At 41.1% G+C, this 22427-nt stretch overlaps 1 protein-coding gene across 1 annotated transcript in view; it reads right to left on the reverse strand.

The window, feature by feature from the left end:
• Positions 1 to 22427, reverse strand: part of LOC126162463 (sorting nexin-8-like) — a 137096-nt gene that overhangs the window by 34410 nt on the left and 80259 nt on the right. The window contains exons 7-9 of the mRNA XM_049918992.1: positions 17491 to 17693; positions 17217 to 17338; positions 7793 to 7927 (exon numbers count right to left, since the gene is read on the reverse strand). Coding sequence (XP_049774949.1) covers positions 7793 to 7927; positions 17217 to 17338; positions 17491 to 17693 — 460 coding nt within the window. The remainder of the gene's footprint in view (positions 1 to 7792; positions 7928 to 17216; positions 17339 to 17490; positions 17694 to 22427) is intronic.

The following is a 22427-nucleotide window of genomic DNA, read 5'->3' on the forward strand; positions in this document are numbered from 1 at the left end:
TGCAACAACTCTGCCGAAAATTTCAGAGACAACCTCAGAATCACACTACAGCAGTTGATAGACAAAATCATTCATACAAGACTATTTAATTAGTATCAATTGAGAAAACATATTCTGTGAAATCATTCAGAAGACGACATGCGAAAACAACTTAGAACTGCATTCATTAGTTAATAATCAACAGATCCAACAATGACAGTATTAACACAGACTAGGTCCTGTGGATGGAATCCAGTTGTTGAAAAAAGTTAGTATTCTACAGAGTACCAGAAACAATTCAAAAGCAAAAGTTCACAATTTTGGTAATAGTGTTATAGCCTAAATTAAAGCAGACACACACAAACCCTGTATTATAACCAGAATTTAAGCTCAGAACTCTAACTAATTAAGCTCTATATGGAACTGCCCTTATCAGATATAGGTGTTACAGACTTAACCTGTAGTCACATGAAGCTAAGATGGAATTACTGACAGAAGTGATTACAAAACACATGAAGTCAATTACAAAATGAACAACACTGAAGTTATACTGTAAATAATTAGGCCAAGCACTTATAAAAAATGGATTGTATGTTAAGGTTTATTATAAGAAATAAAGTTAATGTTCAGATTTCAATCTTTGGTATGAGAATTATACAAAAAAAAAAAAAAAAAAAAAAAACAACTTACAATTGTCTTCTAACGCTTACTCTCAAGGAAAAAATGCTATGCTTTGCGTTCATTTAATTCCTGTAATATTGCATAGGTGACTGACATAGATGCCAAAAGATGAATGACTGATATAGATCAGCAAGACTCAAAGACAGCTGGTATGAATGAGCTCAACTTCACCCCAGGATCCAGTTAGATTTCTGAATGATTATAGAATGTTATTACCTGTACTGTACCTATTTGGAAGCAGGATGGAATTAAAACAATCTGTATTTAATATAACAGTGTAACAGCCATCAGCATGTACAATCAATTATTTTTTCTATTATTGTAAGATATGCACTGTGCCGATGTCTAGTAAGACAACATTAATGGTGACTTCAAATGTTGCAAATGTTAGTAATATATAATTATTAATCGAAAAAGGGAAGAAAGTTGTAAGAAACACAGTATGTTGACCGAAGTAAAGCTCTAAATGTGGTTTCACAGAAAGTAGTGAAATGTACTGGACATGTAAATGTAGCAGCACTTCATTACAAAATTAATCCATATTTTTATCACTAAACAAACACAAAAACTTCAGGATGAATTCACTCTGCTGTGCAGTGCGCACCAATTTTGGAACTCCCTGATGGTTTAAAACTGAGGGCCAAGCTGGGACTCAAAAATCTGCCTTTCATGGGCATGTGCTCAACCATCTGAGTTATCCTCTTCTTCCACCTTCCAAACTTCAAATCAGCAACTCCACTGCCACTGAGTGAAAATTCATTCCACAAACAATAATCTATGCTGTGGCTAAGCCATTTCTCTGCAATATCTACTCCTGTATGGTATGCAGAAGAACTTCTGTTAGTTCGGAAGATAGAAGAAGAGATGGTGGTGGAAGTAAGATAGTGAGGGTGGTTCACAAATTGTTCTTTGGATACCTTATGTGATAATGCACTTGTCTGTTGAAGTCAAAGGTCTCACTCGAGTCTCATTATCCTGGTGCTCATTACTAATCTGTACGAAAGTTTCAACACAAAATTTCTTGCAAAAATTATTTGGGCAAAGAGCACACTGTTCTATAAGTTCAACAGGTTACAGAAAGTGTAAACTTGGCTCACTGAATATGTAAATTTACAGGCATCTGTACACCATATTTAAAGAGGACTTTGAAATTTCTCCACTGATTGTTACACAGCACAACACAACAGTGTTGTATATTTTATGTAAGTACCTACTGGCAATACTAATATTTCGTCCAGTTATACACCATTATGTATTTGAGATATGCTAAAGTGGATTAGCAAGAGAGAGAGAGAGAGAGAGAGAGAGAGAGAGAGAGAGAGAGAGAGAGAGAGAGAGAGAGATTTAATGGAACATAACTAATTTGCTAAAGAAACGTAATTAATATGTATGCATTTAAATGGCACAGAAAAGCATAGCTAAGAATATCTGTGGCAGAGGTGTTTAAGAACCTGATCTGAGACAACCATGATAAGGGTCATCTTACTACCCTGGCAAAGATAAAAATTGCAAATAAAATTTAAAAATGGCAAAATAATGCTTCTTGACAAGCTACCTGGAGAAAACGGGACAGTACCCAAGGTCATACTGTGTACCAACATACACGGACTTATAGTTACAGGTTGCCAGCTGTCACCATCTTTCTTAACAAAGTGGTGTGCTTAGGATGTTGGTCCACAGAGCATGAATCATAGTGGATTCAGCCAGCCTTACCCAATGAGCTATGCCACTTCTATACATTTTTCCTACAAAATGTATATTCTGAATAGGAGATATGCCTTGCCCAACATATTCAGTGCATGTGAGAAGCTAGAAGAAAGTGAACAATTAGGACTGTTCATCTTTCCATAAACTGACTGTTTAACTTTGAAAATAGGCAGAATACTCGAGTTAAATGCTCTTTCCATCCACCATCAGAACTGAAGAGATTTGTTAAGGACAATCATTATTTCCAAGAAGGGTCATTTATAAGATTCCCTGTAGCTTTGGGAAGTCATACATTGAATACACTTGTCACAATGTGGAAGACGTGTGTCGAACATCGACAATGCATGTCTGGATCAAGCAGAAAAATCTTCCATGCCCAGGCACTGTCCCATTACAGAGCAAAATATAATTTACAAAGGTATTAAAATTCGCTGGTCAACATCTTTGTACTGAGACATTATAACTAAAGAAGCAATTGAAATTTGCTGCTCAACAAATCTGGTGGACAGAGATACAGGTTTACAACTTAGCACAGCATAGGATGCAGCACTGGCTATATTAAAGTCACAGTAACCACAAAGGGGAAACTACTGGTCACTCGGGGTGTAATGATTTGGTTGTTACTTAAATATTCAGACAAGAGTGATCAGGATGGTCATAGCACCAGGGCAGGTGCATATTCCAACAGCCTTTGCTTGTTCATAGAAATATTTGTGTTCTTCATTTGCCAAGTGGTGAGTGGTCCACCCCTCTACAGACCATGATTGGTTCACATTGGCAACTGAATTTGCCATCTTCACACTACCATATCCTTTTAGACCAGTGTAAATAGGAGGCCTTAGTCTTAACTCTTAGCTTGTTGCATCTGAAGATGTCAGTCAGTTATGGTGATAACATTTTGTGGGGAATTTCACAATGATACCGTATCTACTCTAATCTAAGCCGCACTTTTTTTTTCCGGTTTTTGTAATCCAAAAAACCGCCTGCGGCTTAGAATCGAGTGCAAAGTAAGCGGAAGTTCTGAAAAATGTTGGTAGGTGCCGCCACAACAAACTTCTGCTGTCGAATATATGTAGCGCTATACAGGCATGCTTTGCAGGCACAAAGATAAATACTGGCGCCAAAACCTCTGCATCAGTAAATAAATTAAAAAAAGGTGGAAGACGAGCGTTTTCTCTGCCCCGAGTTTCGATCACTGCAGTTTTCATACATTATCCAACGTAGTAAATACAAATTCCGTATTGTTCATCTTCGAATGTAGCAGCATTTCAATGTACTACGAAAATCCGACTGGAAAGACTGGGATGTTTATCAATATGGCCAACTCCACGTTATGAATTTTTTCCAACCTGTGAGAAGAGATCGTTGCTAATAGGAATTTTATGAATTGTGAATCACATGCAGTATTCTCTGCACCATAAGAATAATACGAATATAAACATTTTTCCATGTATTCTTTCATGTTTGCTGCTATCTCATTTAAATCCTGTCTGCCTAATAAACTACGAAACTAGAGTGAGACAACAGCAAACGCGGAAGAATATACATATCATGTCATGTTTATATTCGTATTATTCTTATGCCTAATAGTGATACAGTCAGAAATGAAGCACGGCAATTGACTAGATTTTTAAATCTACGATGACTCTAATTTCTGTGGAGAATGTAATGTACTAAAGAGGCGTCTGCAAAGATTTTCAAACGGAGAAAAATTTTCGCTAAACTCTAGTTCAGAACATCTTCTATCATACGCAGTCTATTATTTGGTTCTTGTTGATCATTATCAAAGAAAGCAGCAGTGTAAGTAACAACAAATAGCAAGCTCTTGCCATTGTTTCGCTAATGAGACGATTCCTCTTTTCAGCCAAGGTAGCGCGCACAACAGCAAGCCATGCCGCGAGCGGCGACAGGCCGTTAACACTCATTAACAGAATGTGACAAACAATGCATGACACAGTACAATAATACATTTTCAGCTTAGAGTCATGTAAACACCTATAACATAGAGAACGGCACTTATCAGATCAAAGAAAAATAAGCAATCAATTCAAACCAGACGAAGCACGTGAAAAAGAAAGGGTACCCGTATAAATATGGACGGAGCGTCTGACGCATAGCAACACCTACCTGGTAAAGCTTAACTGCTAAGCTTACGACTCGAACCAAACTACTGTAGCTGTATTGTCATTCATTCGACCTAAATTGTGTCTCATATTACAATGGACCAACTTTTTTTCGATTTCGAGGTGTGGCCTAAAACTTTTCTCTCGCCCTTCAATTTTGAGTCTCAAATTTCAGGTGCGGCGTAGATTCGGGAAATTTTTTTTTTCCGTGATTTCAAGTCTAATTTTTCACGTGCGGCTTAGATTCGAGTGCGGCTTAGATTTGAGTAAATACGGTAGCCAATGTTTTTCTGAGCAACCATTTCTACACTATTAATGACAATGAAACTGTCGAGCTATTTTATGAGGAAATCAGTACATGACACGCAACATGAGCCAATAGTAATTCCAAAAGGATTTAAAATACTAAAATGTCACAACAAATCATCTGCTATTTTCTCCGCAACTGAGCTAACGGAGAGAGATGACAGAGGAACTTCTTGCCAAAGCAGCTGTCATAAAGAAAACAAAGTTGTTCTACTAACATATATATGCAACAGATTAGCAGCATTACAGTGAGTGAGTGTAGCAGTATTACCATGTGCAACAATAAGTGTGGTGTCTGAAAACATACACTCCTGGAAATGGAAAAAAGAACACATTGACACCGGTGTGTCAGACCCACCATACTTGCTCCGGACACTGCGAGAGGGCTGTACAAGCAATGATCACACGCACGGCACAGCAGACACACCAGGAACCGCGGTGTTGGCCCTCGAATGGCGCTAGCTGCGCAGCATTTGTGCACCGCCACCGTCAGTGTCAGCCAGTTTGCCGTGGCATACGGAGCTCCATCGCAGTCTTTAACACTGGTAGCATGCCGCGACAGCGTGGACGTGAACCGTATGTGCAGTTGACGGACTTTGAGCGAGGGCGTCTAGTGGGCATGCGGGAGGCCGGGTGGACGTACCGCCGAATTGCTCAACACGTGGGGCGTGAGGTCTCCACAGTACATCGATGTTGTCGCCGGTGGTCGGCGGAAGGTGCACGTGCCCGTCGACCTGGGACCGGACCTCAGCGACGCACGGATGCACGCCTAGACCGTAGGATCCTACGCAGTGCCGTAGGGGACCGCACCGCCACTTCCCAGCAAATTAGGGACACTGTTGCTCCTGGGGTATCGGCGAGGACCATTCGCAACCGTCTCCATGAAGCTGGGCTACGGTCCCGCACACCGTTAGGCCGTCTTCCGCTCACGCCCCAACATCGTGCAGCCCGCCTCCAGTGGTGTCGCGACAGGCGTGAATGGAGGGACGAATGGAGACGTGTCGTCTTCAGCGATGAGAGTCGCTTCTGCCTTGGTGCCAATGATGGTCGTATGCGTGTTTGGCGCCGTGCAGGTGAGCGCCACAATCAGGACTGCATACGACCGAGGCACACAGGGCCAACATCCGGCATCATGGTGTGGGGAGCGATCTCCTACACTGGCCGTACACCACTGGTGATCGTCGAGGGGACACTGAATAGTGCACGGTACACCCAAACCGTCATCGAGCCCATCGTTCTACCATTCCTAGACCGGCAAGGGAACTTGCTGTTCCAACAGGACAATGCACGTCCGCATGTATCCCGTGCCACCCAACGTGCTCTAGAAGGTGTAAGTCAACTACCCTGGCCAGCAAGATCTCCGGATCTGTCCCCCATTGAGCATGTTTGGGACTGGATGAAGCGTCGTCTCACGCGGTCTGCACGTCCAGCACGAACGCTGGTCCAACTGAGGCGCCAGGTGGAAATGGCATGGCAAGCCGTTCCACAGGACTACATCCAGCATCTCTACGATCGTCTCCATGGGAGAATAGCAGCCTGCATTGCTGCGAAAGGTGGATATACACTTTACTAGTGCCGACATTGTGCATGCTCTGTTGCCTGTGTCTATGTGCCTGTGGTTCTGTCAGTGTGATCATGTGATGTATCTGACCCCAGGAATGTGTCAATAAAGTTTCCCCTTCCTGGGACAATGAATTCAGTGTGTTCTTATTTCATTTTCCAGGAGTGTAGGTGCCTTGTTGTGAGGCCTACCCAATGAGGGCAAAAGCTGAAGCAATTGGCATTAATCAGTAGTCAGTGAACTCACACTTCGTATCTTCAGCTGAAGCAGCTTTAAACTACACATAATTCTCAGTCAATAACTGGATGCATAAATTACATGATGCCCAGTACATCTAGCACCAATCATAAACTCATGAAGAATGTATGGTGACAAAAGGGTTTAGAATTCATATCTTACACAAAATGCAAAATTCTACAAGAAGTGTAACAAAGCATGGAGGAATGTAGTCATAACTTGTACGTTAATAGTAGTAATAGTAAAAATGAATAAATGTACATGGACATACTTCTCTACTAAGAAATTGTGTGAAGTGCATTTACATATAAACAACATTTGGAATACTTAATTTGAAAGTTGACTTCATAAATCAATAGAACAATATGTACCGGGTAGGAATATCAATAAATGTTTATTGCCTTTTTTCTTGTTTTATTAAAAAGAGCTTTTTGTCACATAACTTAAGGGAGTTCATAAAGCTTGTAAGGAAGGTAAGTTCATACAGCCTTACACGAAATAAAAAGTTCAAAGCTAGCTCTCCCTCCCTCCCCCCCCCCTCTCTCTCTCTCACACACACACACACACACACACACACACACACACACAGCACTTATAGGAAAGGAACGGCCTTCTGATAGCTGCCAGAGTGCAACAGCAGGAATAAATCTAAGGGGGCATTTTATACAGTTCACAACAAATTTAATATATATATATATATATATATATATATATATAACTAAGTTTCATGTCTAGTTTGTCACTCATTCCGTTTGCTTTCCAAAATCACAAAGGAAAAGAGTGTATCGCAAGAAGTGAAAGTTTGCTCCAAATTCCTCCATCACAGACTGTGCAGGACATAGTTTTATAAAGGAAGAAACAAAACGCAAGAGGAGATGGTAGTCAAAATGACACATCGTTAAAATTTTGAGTCACAAGAGACATTCTATCCAATAACAGAATACATGCTGCAGCACAGTAACTGTTTATAGGTTGTTCTGAATAATATGGTTCGACTACATGCCAAAAGCTGCTCAGCATCAAGGGCCCTACTTCTTAGTACTTTTCATCACAGCTGAAACTATTTCATTGTGCTAGCAAGACTAATAAAGCACTACTTTAAAAAAATTATACTAATTTTCTGACCACAATTAATGCCTGGAGTTGCCATTAAAGTGTGTAATTATGTATTCTACAAAAAAAAAATTATATCACTCACTTAGAAATGACATGGAAGCCCTTTTTCATATCTGCCCACACAGGATTACCCCCAGTGGCCCAAGACGACGATCCATGAGGCTCTCCTGCCAATGCTGTAAGTTGTGAGCCAAGTTCGGCCATGTCTGCTGCATACCTGCAAGACGTACTCTTTATTATTTACCTGCATCTATAATAATATATCACAATTACGTTTCTCAGTGTAATTTTACCCTTATCAAATATGTAATTTCATTTATGGAGATCACGCAAAGAAAGTTTTTAAATGTTTAACATTAAATTTTGCACTAAAACAACCACAGGGAATACATGCATTAAAATAGCCCTTTTCTATATATATATATAAAAATAAAAATAAAAAAAAACTGTCATGTTTTAGAATTTTTAAAAGCAACTTGAACGTTTGAAGATTTGCACTGTCTTAGTCACAGTGAGATTACATATTGCTGAAATCCACAGGTGTCTTTCACATTATTTTTATAATCTTAACTGTGTGCTTTTGTGTGTTCAGCCAAGTTGTAAACTTCATTTTTCTACACAGTAATTCTATGACCAACCCAGTTTTCTTCAGGTGCGGTGAGTTTTTACACATACCCATGGCTCAGATTCCAACCAGACAGGCTGGAGCCCACAAAGTGATTACACACGACACGGCTTGAAACACTAAAAGATGATTGGCTCTTCTGTCAAAATATATCGCAGAAAGAAAAAATTGAATCAACTAATCAGCAGAACACTCAAAAACTTATGGTTAATAAACTGTACTGAGGAAATCTGAGATATTATAATCTTTTAGAAACTGAGGGCATAGAATAGTCATGAAAAGCATAAATTAAAAACTGTCAGTATAGAGAGAGGTAGTGACAAAGGGTTTTGGAGTCCTTTTCTGTTCCAAAATACTGGCTGTGGGAAAGAGTGCGATGGGAGGGGTCACACTTCATTCATTGTCAATTTCCTGCATATGCAAACACGCCCGCCCGCTTCGCTGCCACCACCACCCCACACCTTGCATACCACCTGGTCTCAGCAAGACACCTATAGCAAACCTGCCAACTACCACTATGTAAGAGGAACACAGCCCAAGGTAGGCAAATCTCTCCTGACAATGAACAGAGTGCAAACCATCGAAAGTCTGTGTATCTACTCAAATGTGGTGTGGTTTGAACACTAAGAGAATTTTATATACCATAAGATGCTTCTGCTACATGGGTGCTTGAAAAAGTAAGTTACGCATTATTATGACAGACCAATTCACTTTCATAGATACATGACACTATTTTCAACATAGTCACAAAGTCTCTGCAAACAATGGTTGTTAAGTTATACCCAACAGTTCAATAGAAATCTGCTCCTTGGTCACAGAGCCATTGACAATTGCTGTTTGAACATTCCCATCACTGGAAATTCTCTTTCTCTAGCACGTGTTCTTTCAGCATGCCAAAAAGATGGAAATCACAAGGTGTAAGATTTTCCTTCCTTCACAGTCAGAATCACAGATGTTTGTACAATCTTGATCAAATTGTTAGCACCATGAATATGTGCAGTTCAGATGTTCTGAGCATAAGACTCGTACTGGTCCACATACATAAGCTCTGGAGTATGTTTCCAGTCCTGTGTCACTTTATTTGCACATTATGATGCTTCTGTTACATGCGGTGAGGGTACAAAGACACAAATTAATAATTTGGGTCTTTACAAAATACCTGCCCCATAATATAATTCAGAGATCATGGCTAGTCGGTAGACAATCAAGTTTAACTTACGCTACTGGGATGAGTTGTTGTATTGAACAGATTCTAGGTTTGTTGTGTTTGGATTATTTGTCACAGTTGCTCCTGGGATGTTGTGTGGTGGGGAAAAGACATCTGATGAAACCATATCCTTGCAAGTACCACAGAGTCTACAGCACCATGCGCCACACCATGGAGCCCATTAACGAAGAAGTTCTATGACAATGATCAATGCTTCCCCAAGAGCGTTGAATGTGGTAAAGGAGGATTCCGCCAATAGCCTTTGAACAGTTTAGTCACACTTGTATTACTAAGGAGTTGTAACTTGAGTTGTTAATTGAGTTGTTTACTGATTTGTTAATTCAAGTCTGTTTGTAATCTGGCAAATAAAACCAGATAATCTTCCAGGACATCTGAATAGTTCTTCTTTGTAAAAAGCAATTTTCAGGATGAACTTCTGGAAGAAATGGAAGTTCTGCCAGCTGCAGGTAAAAAAGCGTATCAAGATGGCAGAACCTTCACACTGCACTGCAACAGAACTGTCTCTGCAGAAACCCCAGAACACTCTCTTCACCACTCTTATTGTGCAATGGTCTTAGAATGTGACAACACAACTTTATGTAGTCCATATGTAGCTCCCTCTACAAATCAGTTCTATTAACTGGTTCAGACACTGCACAAAGGAAATTATTTAAACATACACATAATCTTTTTACAGCAAGCACTCAAATCTAAATAGAAATGGCTAATTATCTTTTGTATCTCCTCACTAAAATAAAAGGTATAAAGTGTATCGTTTTAAACAGCTAATAAGCACAATGGATGCCCTTATCAGATTTTAAAATATCGTTATCTGCCATGATAGTGTTTCAACAAGATTACAAGACCTGGGATGTGGACACACATATGGCAACCATTAAATATTTATGTTAAGTATTGGGACATTAATTGAGCATATTAAGACATGTTCAAGAGGACCAAGATGTGGTATGTTTGGTTTTGAGAGACCAGAAATCATCAATATGATCCATGAGAAAACATAACATCTACATCTACATCTACATTTATACTCCGCAAGCCACACAACGGTGTGTGGCGGAGGGCACTTTACGTGCCACTGTCATTACCTCCCTTTCCTGTTCCAGTCGCGTATGGTTCGCTGGAAGAACGACTGTCTGAAAGCCTCTGTGCGCACTCTAATCTCTCTAATTTTACATTCGTGATCTCCTCGGGAGGTATAAGTAGGGGGAAGCAATATATTCGATACCTCATCCAGAAACGCACCCTCTCGAAACCTGGTGAGCAAGCTACACCGCGATGCAGAGCGCCTCTCTTGCAGAGTCTGCCACTTGAGTGTGTTAAACATCTCCGTAACGCTATCACGGTTACCAAATAACCCTGTGATGAAACGCGCCGCTCTTCTTTGGATATTCTCTATCTCCTCCGTCAACCCGATCTGGTGCGGATCCCACACTGATGAGCAATACTCAAGTATAGGTCGAACAAGTGTTTTGTAAGCCACCTCCTTTGTTGATGGACTACATTTTCTAAGGACTCTCACAATGAATCTCAACCTGGTACCCGCCTTACCAACAATTAATTTTATATGATCATTCCACTTCAAATCGTTCCGCACACATACTCCCAGATATTTTACAGAAGTAACTGCTACCAGTGTTTGTTCCGCTATCATATAATCATACAATAAAGGATCCTTCTTTCTATGTATTCTCAATACATTACATTTGTCTATGTTAAGGGTCAGTTGCCACTCCCTGCACCAAGTGCCTATCCACTGCAGATCTTCCTGCATTTCGCTACAATTTTCTAATGCTGCAACTTCTCTGTATACTACAGCATCATCCGCGAAAAGCCGCATGGAACTTCCGACACTATCTACTAGGTCATTTATATATATTGTGAAAAGCAATGGTCCCATAACACTCCCCTGTGGCACGCCAGAGGTTACTTTAACGTCTGTAGACGTCTCTCCGTTGATAACAACATGCTGTGTTCTGTTTGCTAAAACTCTTCAATCCAGCCACACAGCTGGTCTGATATTCCGTAGGCTCTTACTTTGTTTATCAGGCGACAGTGCGGAACTGTATCGAACGCCTTCCGGAAGTCAAGAAAAATAGCATCTACCTGGGAGCCTGTATCTAATATTTTCTGGGTCTCATGAACAAATAGAGCGAGTTGGGTCTCACACGATCGCTGTTTCCGGAATCCATGTTGATTCCTACATAGTAGATTCTGAGTTTCCAAAAACGACATGATACTCGAGCAAAAAACATGTTCTAAAATTCTACAACAGATTGACGTCAGAGATATAGGTCTATAGTTTTGCGCATCTGCTCGACGACCCTTCTTGAAGACTGGGACTACCTGTGCTCTTTTCCAATCATTTGGAACCTTCCGTTCCTCTAGAGACTTGCGGTACACGGCTGTTAGAAGGGGGGCAAGTTCTTTCGCGTACTCTGTGTAGAATCGAATTGGTATCCCGTCAGGTCCAGTGGACTTTCCTCTGTTGAGTGATTCCAGTTGCTTTTCTATTCCTTGGACACTTATTTCGATGTCAGCCATTTTTTCGTTTGTGCGAGGATTTAGAGAAGGAACTGCAGTGCGGTCTTCCTCTGTGAAACAGCTTTGGAAAAAGGTGTTTAGTATTTCAGCTTTATGCTTGTCATCCTCTGTTTCAATGCCATCATCATCCCGGAGTGTCTGGACATGCTGTTTCGAGCCACTTACTGATTTAACGTAAGACCAGAACTTCCTAGGATTTTCTGTCAAGTCGGTACCTAGTATTTTACTTTCGAATTCACTAAATGCTTCACGCATAGCCCTCCTTACGCTAACTTTGACATCGTTTAGCTTCTGTTTGTCTGAGAGGTTTTGGCTGCATTTAAATTTGGAGTGAAGCTCTCTTTGCTTTCGCAGTAATTTCCTAACTTTGTTGTTGTACCACGGTGGGTTTTTCCCGTCCCTCACAGTTTTACTCGGCACGTACCTGTCTAAAACGCATTTAATGATTGCCTTGAACTTTTTCCATAAACACTCAACATTGTCAGTGTCGGAACAGAAATTTACGTTTTGATCTGTTAGGTAGCCTGAAATCTGCCTTCTATTACTCTTGCTAAACAGATAAACCTTCCTCCCTTTTTTTATATTCCTATTAACTTCCATATTCAGGGATGCTGCAATGGCCTTATGATCACTGATTCCCTGTTCTGCACATACAGAGTCGAAAAGTTCGGGTCTGTTTGTTATCAGTAGGTCCAAGATGTTATCTCCACGAGTCGGTTCTCTGTTTAATTGCTCGAGGTAATTTTCGGATAGTGCACTCAGTATAATGTCACTCGATGCTCTATCCCTACCACCCATCCTAAACATCTGAGTGTCCCAGTCTATATCTGGTAAATTGAAATCTCCACCTAAGACTATAACATGCTGAGAAAATTTATGTGAAATGTATTCCAAATTTTCTCTCAGCTGTTCTGCCACTAATGCTGCTGAGTCGGGGGGTCGGTAAAAGGAGCCAATTATTAACCTAGCTCGGTTGTTGAGTGTAACCTCCACCCATAATAATTCACAGGAACTATCCACTTCTACTTCACTACAGGATAAACTACTACTAACAGTGACGAACACTCCACCACCGGTTGCATGCAATCTATCCTTTCTAAACACCATCTGTACCTTTGTAAAAATTTCGGCAGAATTTATCTCTGGCTTCAGCCAGCTTTCTGTACCTATAACAATTTCAGCTTCGGTGCTTTCTATCAGCGCTTGAAGTTCCGGTACTTTACCAACGCAGCTTCGACAGTTTACAATTACAATACCAATTGCTGCTTGGTCCCCGCATGTCCTGACTTTGCCCCGCACCCGTTGAGGATGTTGCCCTTTCTGTACTTGCCCGAGGCCATCTAACCTAAAAAACCGCCCAGCCCACGCCACAGAACCCCTGCTACCCGTGTAGCCGCTTGTTGCGTGTAGTGGACTCCTGACCTATCCAGCGGAACCCGAAACCCCACCACCCTATGGCGCAAGTCGAGGAATCTGCAGCCCACACGGTCGCAGAACCGTCTTAGCCTCTGATTCAGACCCTCCACTCGGCTCTGTACCAAAGGTCCGCAGTCAGTCCTGTCGACGATGTTGCAGATGGTGAGCTCTGCTTTCATCCCGCTAGCGAGACTGGCAGTCTTCACCAAATCAGATAGCCGCTGGAAGCCAGAGAGGATTTCCTCCGATCCATAGCGACACACATCATTGGTGCCGACATGAGCGACCACCTGCAGATGGGTGCACCCTGTACCCTTCATGGCATCCGGAAGGACCCTTTCCACATCTGGAATGACTCCCCCCGGTATGCACACCGAGTGCACTTTGGTTTTCTTCCCCTCCCTGGCTGCCATATCCCTAAGGGGCCCCATTACGCGCCTGACGTTGGAGCTCCCAACTACCAGTAAGCCCACCCTCTGCGACCGCCCGGATCTTGCAGACTGAGGGGCAACCTCTGGAACAGGACAAGCAGCCATGTAAGGCCGAAGATCAGTATCAGCCTGAGACAGAGCCTGAAACCGGTTCGTCAGACAAACTGGAGAGGCCTTCCGCTCAGCCCTCCGGAATGTCTTTCGCCCCCTGCCACACCTTGAGACGACCTCCCACTCTACCACAGGTGAGGGATCAGCCTCAATGCGGGCAGTATCCCGGGCAACCACAGTCGTAGTCCGATCGGGGGATGCGTAGGACGAGCTGGCTGTCCCCGACAAATCCCCATCTGGACCCCCACAGTGATGACCATTGGCAACAGCCTCAAGCTGTGTGACCGAAGCCAACACTGCCTGAAGCTGGGAGCGAAGGGATGCCAACTCAGCCTGCATCCGAACACAGCAGTTGCAGTCCCTATCCATGCTAAAAACTGTTGTGCAAAGAACGTCTGAACTAATCTACAGAGAGCGCAAACAAATCGACACAAAATTTAAACGGTTATTAAAATACAAGATTGCCTAGTAAATGCAGTAATGCTGCCACGTGTGCACTGCTGACACACTGCTCGGCGGCGGAAGGAGACTACGCGATTTTACACTATTCAGGTACTAAAACGCGATGCTACAACTCTCAAATACTATAATATGCCCGAAATTTATGACTTAACCAATGCAAGTACCAAAAACACGCAAAGAAATTAAGAATTAAACTATGTAACAAATGAGTGAGCTAGGAGTATACGACTTGCTGCTGCAGCTGCTTATCCAACGGCGGCAGGGAGCACACTGACTGTGACCAACCGACACTGGCCGTTCAAAACAAAAACAGAAGACAGACGACTACGCGAATTTACACTATTCAGGTACTAAAACGCGATGCTACAACTCTCAAATACTATAATATGCCCGAAATTTATGATTTAAACAATGCAAGTACCAAAAACACGCAAAGAAATTAAGAATTAAACTATGTAACAAATGAATGAGCTAGGAGTATACGACTTGCTGCTGCAGCTGCTTATCCAACGGCGGCAGTTAATGAAGAATACTGAGTGATCTCAACGCAAACATTCCTGTGTATGAAAGTTACTGTTTTCTGAAAGAACAAAATTCCCTTAGTTACATACTGTGATGTGTAAAGCACTGTATAAAGAATATTATACCACTATATGCAACCACACACTATTGCTGTACCTGCAATCTTGTGACTAACATCTTATTTGATAATACTTGGAAGCACAGAAACTGATTGTTAGGTTACATACATGGTCCTGTCCTGGGAAATGTGCACTTGACTGAGTATAAGAGAAGCATTAACAAGCATTTGTTTTACATATTAATGTCACAGCTGTGGCACCACAAAATGGAACCTATTAATAAACAGCAGGTGTATGGAAAAATTCGATTTCAAAAACTATGCCTAAAAAAACTTTCCTACAGTTTAATTTTTGATCTCACCAAGAGTGCCTATAATTCTGCTCCTGAAATTTCCTTTGTGATCTGTTGGTGTTTCATATACTTTTAAGTATAAAAGATGAAGTATGCTAGTTGCTTAAATATATAATTATAGTTGGTTACATACACAATTATTTATTGTGTTCAACTGTGGGTTATTCTCAAAACAATGTGATGACTGCATGGTGCAGCAACTGCTGCTAAATAAATAAGATGAGTCTCAATAATTTGATACTTGATAATTCTCTCACGACTGAAGACTATGCGACAAGTGAGCGGCTCTCAAAGTTTTTAAAATGTCGTGCAATCACACTAAAAAATGTGCAGAAAGACTGCAAACACAGACATTTCTCTTTGTATTGTTAAATAAATATTTCATGTGGTTTACTAGCCTGGTGCTAAACTTTCAATTGGACCTACTTTGGCGATGTGTGTGTCCCTCACCTACCACAGTTATACAATTAGCGAAAGGGCGCCTACAGTTAAACAAGGAATCCAAACCACATGTTGTTTCTGGAGACATCTCACATCACTGAGAGGTGAAGCCTAGGTTAAAATGTGGACCGAAAAGTGCATAGTCCAATCGGGATTTGATTATATGTCCTCTTTGTTCCCTGTCAAGCATTTTACGTCTAGACCACCAGGATTGACTTTGTACTGATTAACTAAAACCATTTTTGAATGGGCACATCCCACGCAATATGTTCAACACAGACAACACTGAAATTCTTTCACTTGTGCTTAATAGCATTGAAAAAGGTGTGAATGTGAACAAAACAGCTGTGACAAGTATAACCACGAAGTTCAGTTTTGTATTGAAAATAGAATATGTGGAGCAGCTATCAGAGTCACAGGAATTAGTGAAATTCTACCAAGCTGTCATATGTTACCCTTTGGGGACGTTGTTGATAAAATTTGTGTCCATTATTTTCTAACCGAAGTTGAACTGTTGGCCTGTCAGGATGAGGACAATGAAGACAACAAAGACCAACTGCCAACTCCAGTCACTCCAGAAGCAGTTGTCACTCGTTTCCATTCTGAGGATGATTTCCTCTCGGCTCTCATTACCAATAAAAAATTTGCTGGACAATGCTAAATGGAACTCATTCTCTCAAAAGAAAATCACAGACTATTTTTCGAAATGATGATTGACATTTTCATTGGTGTCTTGTTTACATACTCTATGTATATACCATACATATATATGTATGTATTATTTTGTACATCATTAAAATAAAAATTAATCTACATATGTAGATACAAAAACTAACTCTTACTTAAAATCTCATTTTGCTGAATTTATTCCTCTGTTTTTCTCGATTATTTGAATGCCTGTTATTTTGAATTCTTGGTTATTTGAACTTTTCTCTAGTGCCCTGCATTTCAAATTATCTAGAGTCCGCTGTTATACTAACTATCATTTATCAGAGATGTTGAAATTAAAGGTACAGGAATAACGAATTGAAAGTGGTCATCATTTTTAAAATAAAGTGTTAGATGTAGTAAGTCTAGTGTCAGAATTCTTGCAAAAAGGCCACAGTCCATATACAGTAATACAAAGCACCGACTGTATGAAGTTACTCTCTCTCAGTCACTTGATATATCTCTCCTTTTGTCCTCCCCACCCCAATTCTCACTCCCCCCCCCTCTCCCTCTCTCTCTCTCTCTCTCTCTCTCTCTCTCTCTCTCTCTCTGCATGTGTATTTGTGCGATGCATATTGCCAAATAAGAGTCATTATAATAAAGAGTTTACCCATGGGATCGTAGAGCCATGGCATCAGCAATTTGCTTCAGGCGCACAACGCCATTCAAGATTATTCGGATCTGGTCCCGACTAGTTGCAAATTCACTGTGTGTCTCTGGAGGAACAAGATCCTGTGAAGAAGAATTACCAAACAAATAATCATAAATTCAAAAATTGAAAGTAAGTTTTCATAAAAAAAAAAAATCAAGAAGCTCATCCAAAACCACTGATCAACAAATGACACGAGCGGAATAATATTACTTTCAATCACAATGTTACTTACTTTGGCCGTAGCTGCTAGCTCTGATGTCGTAAATTCATCTGGCATTCTGCGAAAAACTTCGCGTATTTTGTATTGCACATCAGGTCCACCATACGTAAGAAAGAAATTTACAAGAGGATCCTTATTGACAATAGGATGTCTTGCCACAAGAGTCAACCATCGCCGTAATGACTTCCGTCTTTCTTCAATAAAATGCGAATCAGCTGTGAAGTAAATAAAAGGAAAATTCAATTGTAATTCTTTTAAAGTTAGCTGTAGGATATGAATCCAAGTTTTAAAATGTAGCACAGATTATTCATGGTTTGTACTGGATTATACAACAAAATTATCCTTTATTGTGCAACAGTCACATAATTGCACAGTACAAGAAACACAACCTGTAGCTCAGGAAATGAAAGCCAACAAAGCAGGGCCCAAAAGTGATCAAATTACCTCTTCAGGAGTGGAGGAAAAAAAGAAAAGTAATGTGCTGAACAGTTACATAACCCAGAATTAGAGTGCACTACTGCAGAGCCTTACGTAAAAGTCAGTCACGACAGTCCAAGAAATGAAACTCAGAATTTTTCTGTCTAAGCATAATTTATGTGACCAATTAAGGGTAAACTGCAATGATTATTATACTTTGCTAACTTGAAGGAAGCTTAAGGTTTACCGTCCTATCAGTGAGGGGTCATTCTTGGTAATCTCACAGGGGGTGAGAAGATGAGCATTTCAGAATTTAGTCATATTTGGTACATGGATAACTACATGACTTAATAGTAAAAACACCAAATAGCATTGTCCAACTCTAATTGTTTTCGATAAATTCAGGTTTAGAGGCTCAAAGGTGTGTACTCTTGTCATTTGTTAGGCACCAATTTCCCTATTTTCAAAGCCCTACTACTCAACACTTTTTTATACATATAGTGTGTAGGCCTCTAAGCTAATATAATGAATAATGAACATCATTCAGATTTCTTATGAAAAATGTTGGAAAAAACTTTTTCCACACTGCTTTAAAAGCGTAATTTTTTTAAAAAACATAGCTTTGCACAGGGAAACAGTACATACCTCTGATTGTGCACTGTAACTCTTTAGTCTTAGTACACTGAAGAGCCAAAGAAACTGGTACATCTGCCTAATACTGTACAGGGCAACCCACGAGCATGCAGAAGTGCCACAACATGACGTGGCATGGACTCACTAATGTCTGAACCAGTGCCGGAGGGAACTGACACCATAAATCCTGCAGGGCTGTCCATTGATCCATAACAGTACAACAGGGTGCAGATCTCTTCTGAACAGCATGTAGCAAGTCATCTTAGATATGCTCAGTGATGTTCGTGTCTGGGGAGTTTGGAGGCTGGTGGAAGTGTTTAAAGTCAGAAGATGTTCCTGGAGCCACTCTGTAGCAATTCTGCATGTGGGGTATTGCATTGTCCTGCTGGAATATATTGGAATGCACAATGGACATGAATGGATGCAGGTGATCAGACAGGATGCTTACGTATCAGTCCCCTGCTGACAAGCAGGGTCAAGGATTCATGAGGTTGTCTCCATACCCAATACCTTAGTTGGTCACATTTATTAGCTGGAAAATCCCCACTTCATCACTACCTCGGAGATGCTGTGTCCCATCCCCCATGTGCCAACTATAACACACATTCAAACTCACTTAAATCTTGATAACCTGTGATTGTAGCAGCAGTAACCAACCTAACAACTGCGCCAGACACTTGTTGTCTTATATAGGCATTGCTGACCGCAGCGCCGTATTTTGCCTACTTACATATATCTGTATTTGAGTACGCATGCCTGTACCAGGTTCTTTGGTGCTTCAGTGTATTAAGTATAAATAATAATGAAAAGTCATTGGTATTGCAATTAGTATTTCTTACCTTCACTTGAATACGACACCACTGCAAAAAACGTGAAATTTTATGAACTTCAGAGTCCCAGGGGGTGATACGTAGACAACTGAATCTCAACTTGATTTTTTGTTGAAATGTTTACATATATGACAGCAATCTTAGGTGCAAAGGAGGACATTTTCTAAAATATTGTTCCATGAAAACAGCAATATCAGGTATATCATTAAAATTTGTTAAAAACACTCTTGATTGCATAAGCATTTTATTTAAACTGGTGACCAGTTTTGATCTTTCCCACTAGCAGAAACCTGGGAAGGGATTGACCCAAGGGACCCCTTCCTAGCGAGAGGAGCTGAAGAAGACTTATGCTTCTCCAGCTGAGAAGTCGGGACTGGTGTACCCAAGCGAGGGAAGTGCCCCCCCCCCCCCCCCCCCCCCAACCATGAAGGGAGCAGGCATAGTCTTCCGGCTTTGTGAGCCAACTAACTCGCGGAACTGATGGAGCTATTACTGTTCTCGTAGTGGCGGCATAAGATGTGGTTATAGCCACAGTATGTAGGCACTCAAATTTCCCCTTGGGTTCAGTGTAGGTCATTTGGTCCAGGGTCTTGTATTCCATAATTTTCCTTTCTCACTGTACAATCCTGCAGTCTGGTGAGCATGGGGAATGACGCTCTTCGCAGTTCACACAGATGCAAAGAGGGGCACGTGGAGTATTGAGATGGGATGGAGATCCACAATCTCAACATGTGACACTGGAGGTACAGTGGGAAGACATATGGCTGAACTTCCAGCACTTAAAGCACCACATTGGGGGGAGGGAAATATGGCTTGACATCACAGCAGTTAACCATCACTTTGATCTTCTCGAGTAATGTGTCACCCTCAAAGGGCCAAGATGAAGGCACCGGCTGCAACCTGATTATGCCTCGGATCCCGATGGACGCGCCAGATGAAATGAACTCCTCATCGCTTTAAGTTGGTGCACAACTTGTCGTCAGACTGCAAAAGAAGGTCTCTGTGGAATATAATACCCTGAACCATATTTAAGCTCTTATGAGGCATGATAGTAACGGAAACATTCCCCAGCTTGTCACAGGTGAGTAATGCCTATGACTGGGCAGAGGATGCCGTTTTTATCAAGACTGACCCTGACCACATTTTGGACAAGTCCTCCATCTCCCCAAACTTGTCCTCTAAATGCTCTATAAAAACTGAGGCTTCATCAAGACAAAGTAATCCTCATAAGCTTTCGTACATACGAGGTACCGGGGCGAATAAGATTCTCTGCCATCCTTAGCCTGCTGTTCCTCCTATTGTGTGGCCAGGGAGGGGAACAATTTAGGATCACACTTCCATGTATTGTATTGAGACTTGGAACACTTAGAGACTGCTGACATTTGATCACCAGCAAGTGATTACGTGGTATGCTTCATCGAGCATTATCCGCCCTGATGCCACCCAATCCAACCAAGGGCCCTGCCCACAGATGCCGCCCAGTCGCAGAAAAGGTCACCTGGTAGGATGGCCATTGCCAGGAGTTCCGATGCCCCAGGGTGACAGGCAGTTGCTTGTTGGCATAAGTAGGGAATTAATGGTGCAAACATCAGCAGAGCGATCCTTGTGTAGACAGGGGGCTACAACCAACAGGGTACATGGCGGCCGCACCACAACGGACTGGCTACCGCGCTGGATATGGTGCAAAGAATTCCATGGTCATCATCAGCACAGAAAACAACACTGCATAATGGGTGGAGGAAAACACACCCAGGAAGGTGTCCTCGCTTAAGAGACGGAGTACGAGTGGGACTGCAATGCGATGACGAGAAATTGGGCTAAAGATGTCAATGCACTATGGACATGATGCATCATGTAAGTCACCCTTCCCCATTTGGCTTTCTTCGGGAAAATTTTGAGAAATGGAGGTCAAGCCCTACAGGGGACAATCACATAGGCCGAAAGGTGCGAGACTCCTTTTAGTCGCTTCTTACGACAGGCAGGAATACCTCGGGCCTATTCTACCATCCAGGCCCACAGGGGGGCAACACTACAGGGGATTGGTAAATAGAAACCATGAGTATCCTTGAAAAACTGTTCGCGATATATTTGTGGTTGACCTGCAAGTAAACCAGTGAGAGCTGAAATCAGTTATCAATCATTCTTTTTAATGTATATGTTGCAATTAACTTTTAAAAGTCTTTTCAGTGTAAAGAATTACAGGAGAAAGATTACTATTCCATTAGTTCAAATTAAAAAGACAACTTCAATTCAACAAAAGAAAAAATGCAAGCAATATTGAGAGTCATGAGCAACTGTTACCCTGCGCAAAGTTACGATCTCTTTAAAAATCAAACATTCAGAGCATAATGTGAAAAAAATTTTTTTTTAATATTTGTCATAAAACATTTGAATAATGCATCACACTTTTTATACATTGTATCAACTTTGTGGCCTACATACTAGCATAAAAAACTGAGGTCTGTAGGTCAACTCAATTCTGAGGAGTAGGTTTCTGAAAATATGGAAACTTGTGGCTGACTTATGACTGGGTACACAACCTTGACCCTTCAAACCCAAATTTATCAAAAATGGTTAGAGTCAGGCAGTTTCACTTTTAAGACATGTAGGTATCTTTTTACCAAATACGACTAAATTCTGAAATGGTCACCTTAGAGATTACACGGAAAGGTTATTGGAGACAGAGAACAAGCTGGGGTTGGATAATGTTGGGGGAAAATAATCACACTGTTGTTTCAAAGGAACCACCCTGGCATTTGCTTTAACTGAGTTCCAGAAACAGTGGAAAACTTTAATCTGGGTGACCAATTGTAGATTTGATTCCCCCACTTCCCTGAATCACTAACTGGAGTTGAGTTACAGTTGTTAATTTAGAATATTGAAGTTCCAAGAACAATTTTATGAATCAAAACTAGGCAAAAGTGTGTACATGTAACTGTGTTCTTTTTAATGTATCATGCCGGGCGTCATTTCAACATATAAACTGCAGTAGTAAAAAAAAAAAAAAAAAAAAAAAAAAAAAAAAAAAAAAAAAGAAAAAAAAAAAAAAGAAAAAAAAAAAAAACATAC

This window comes from Schistocerca cancellata, chromosome 2 (assembly GCF_023864275.1).
Source record: "Schistocerca cancellata isolate TAMUIC-IGC-003103 chromosome 2, iqSchCanc2.1, whole genome shotgun sequence".
NCBI classification, from domain to species: domain Eukaryota; kingdom Metazoa; phylum Arthropoda; class Insecta; order Orthoptera; family Acrididae; genus Schistocerca; species Schistocerca cancellata.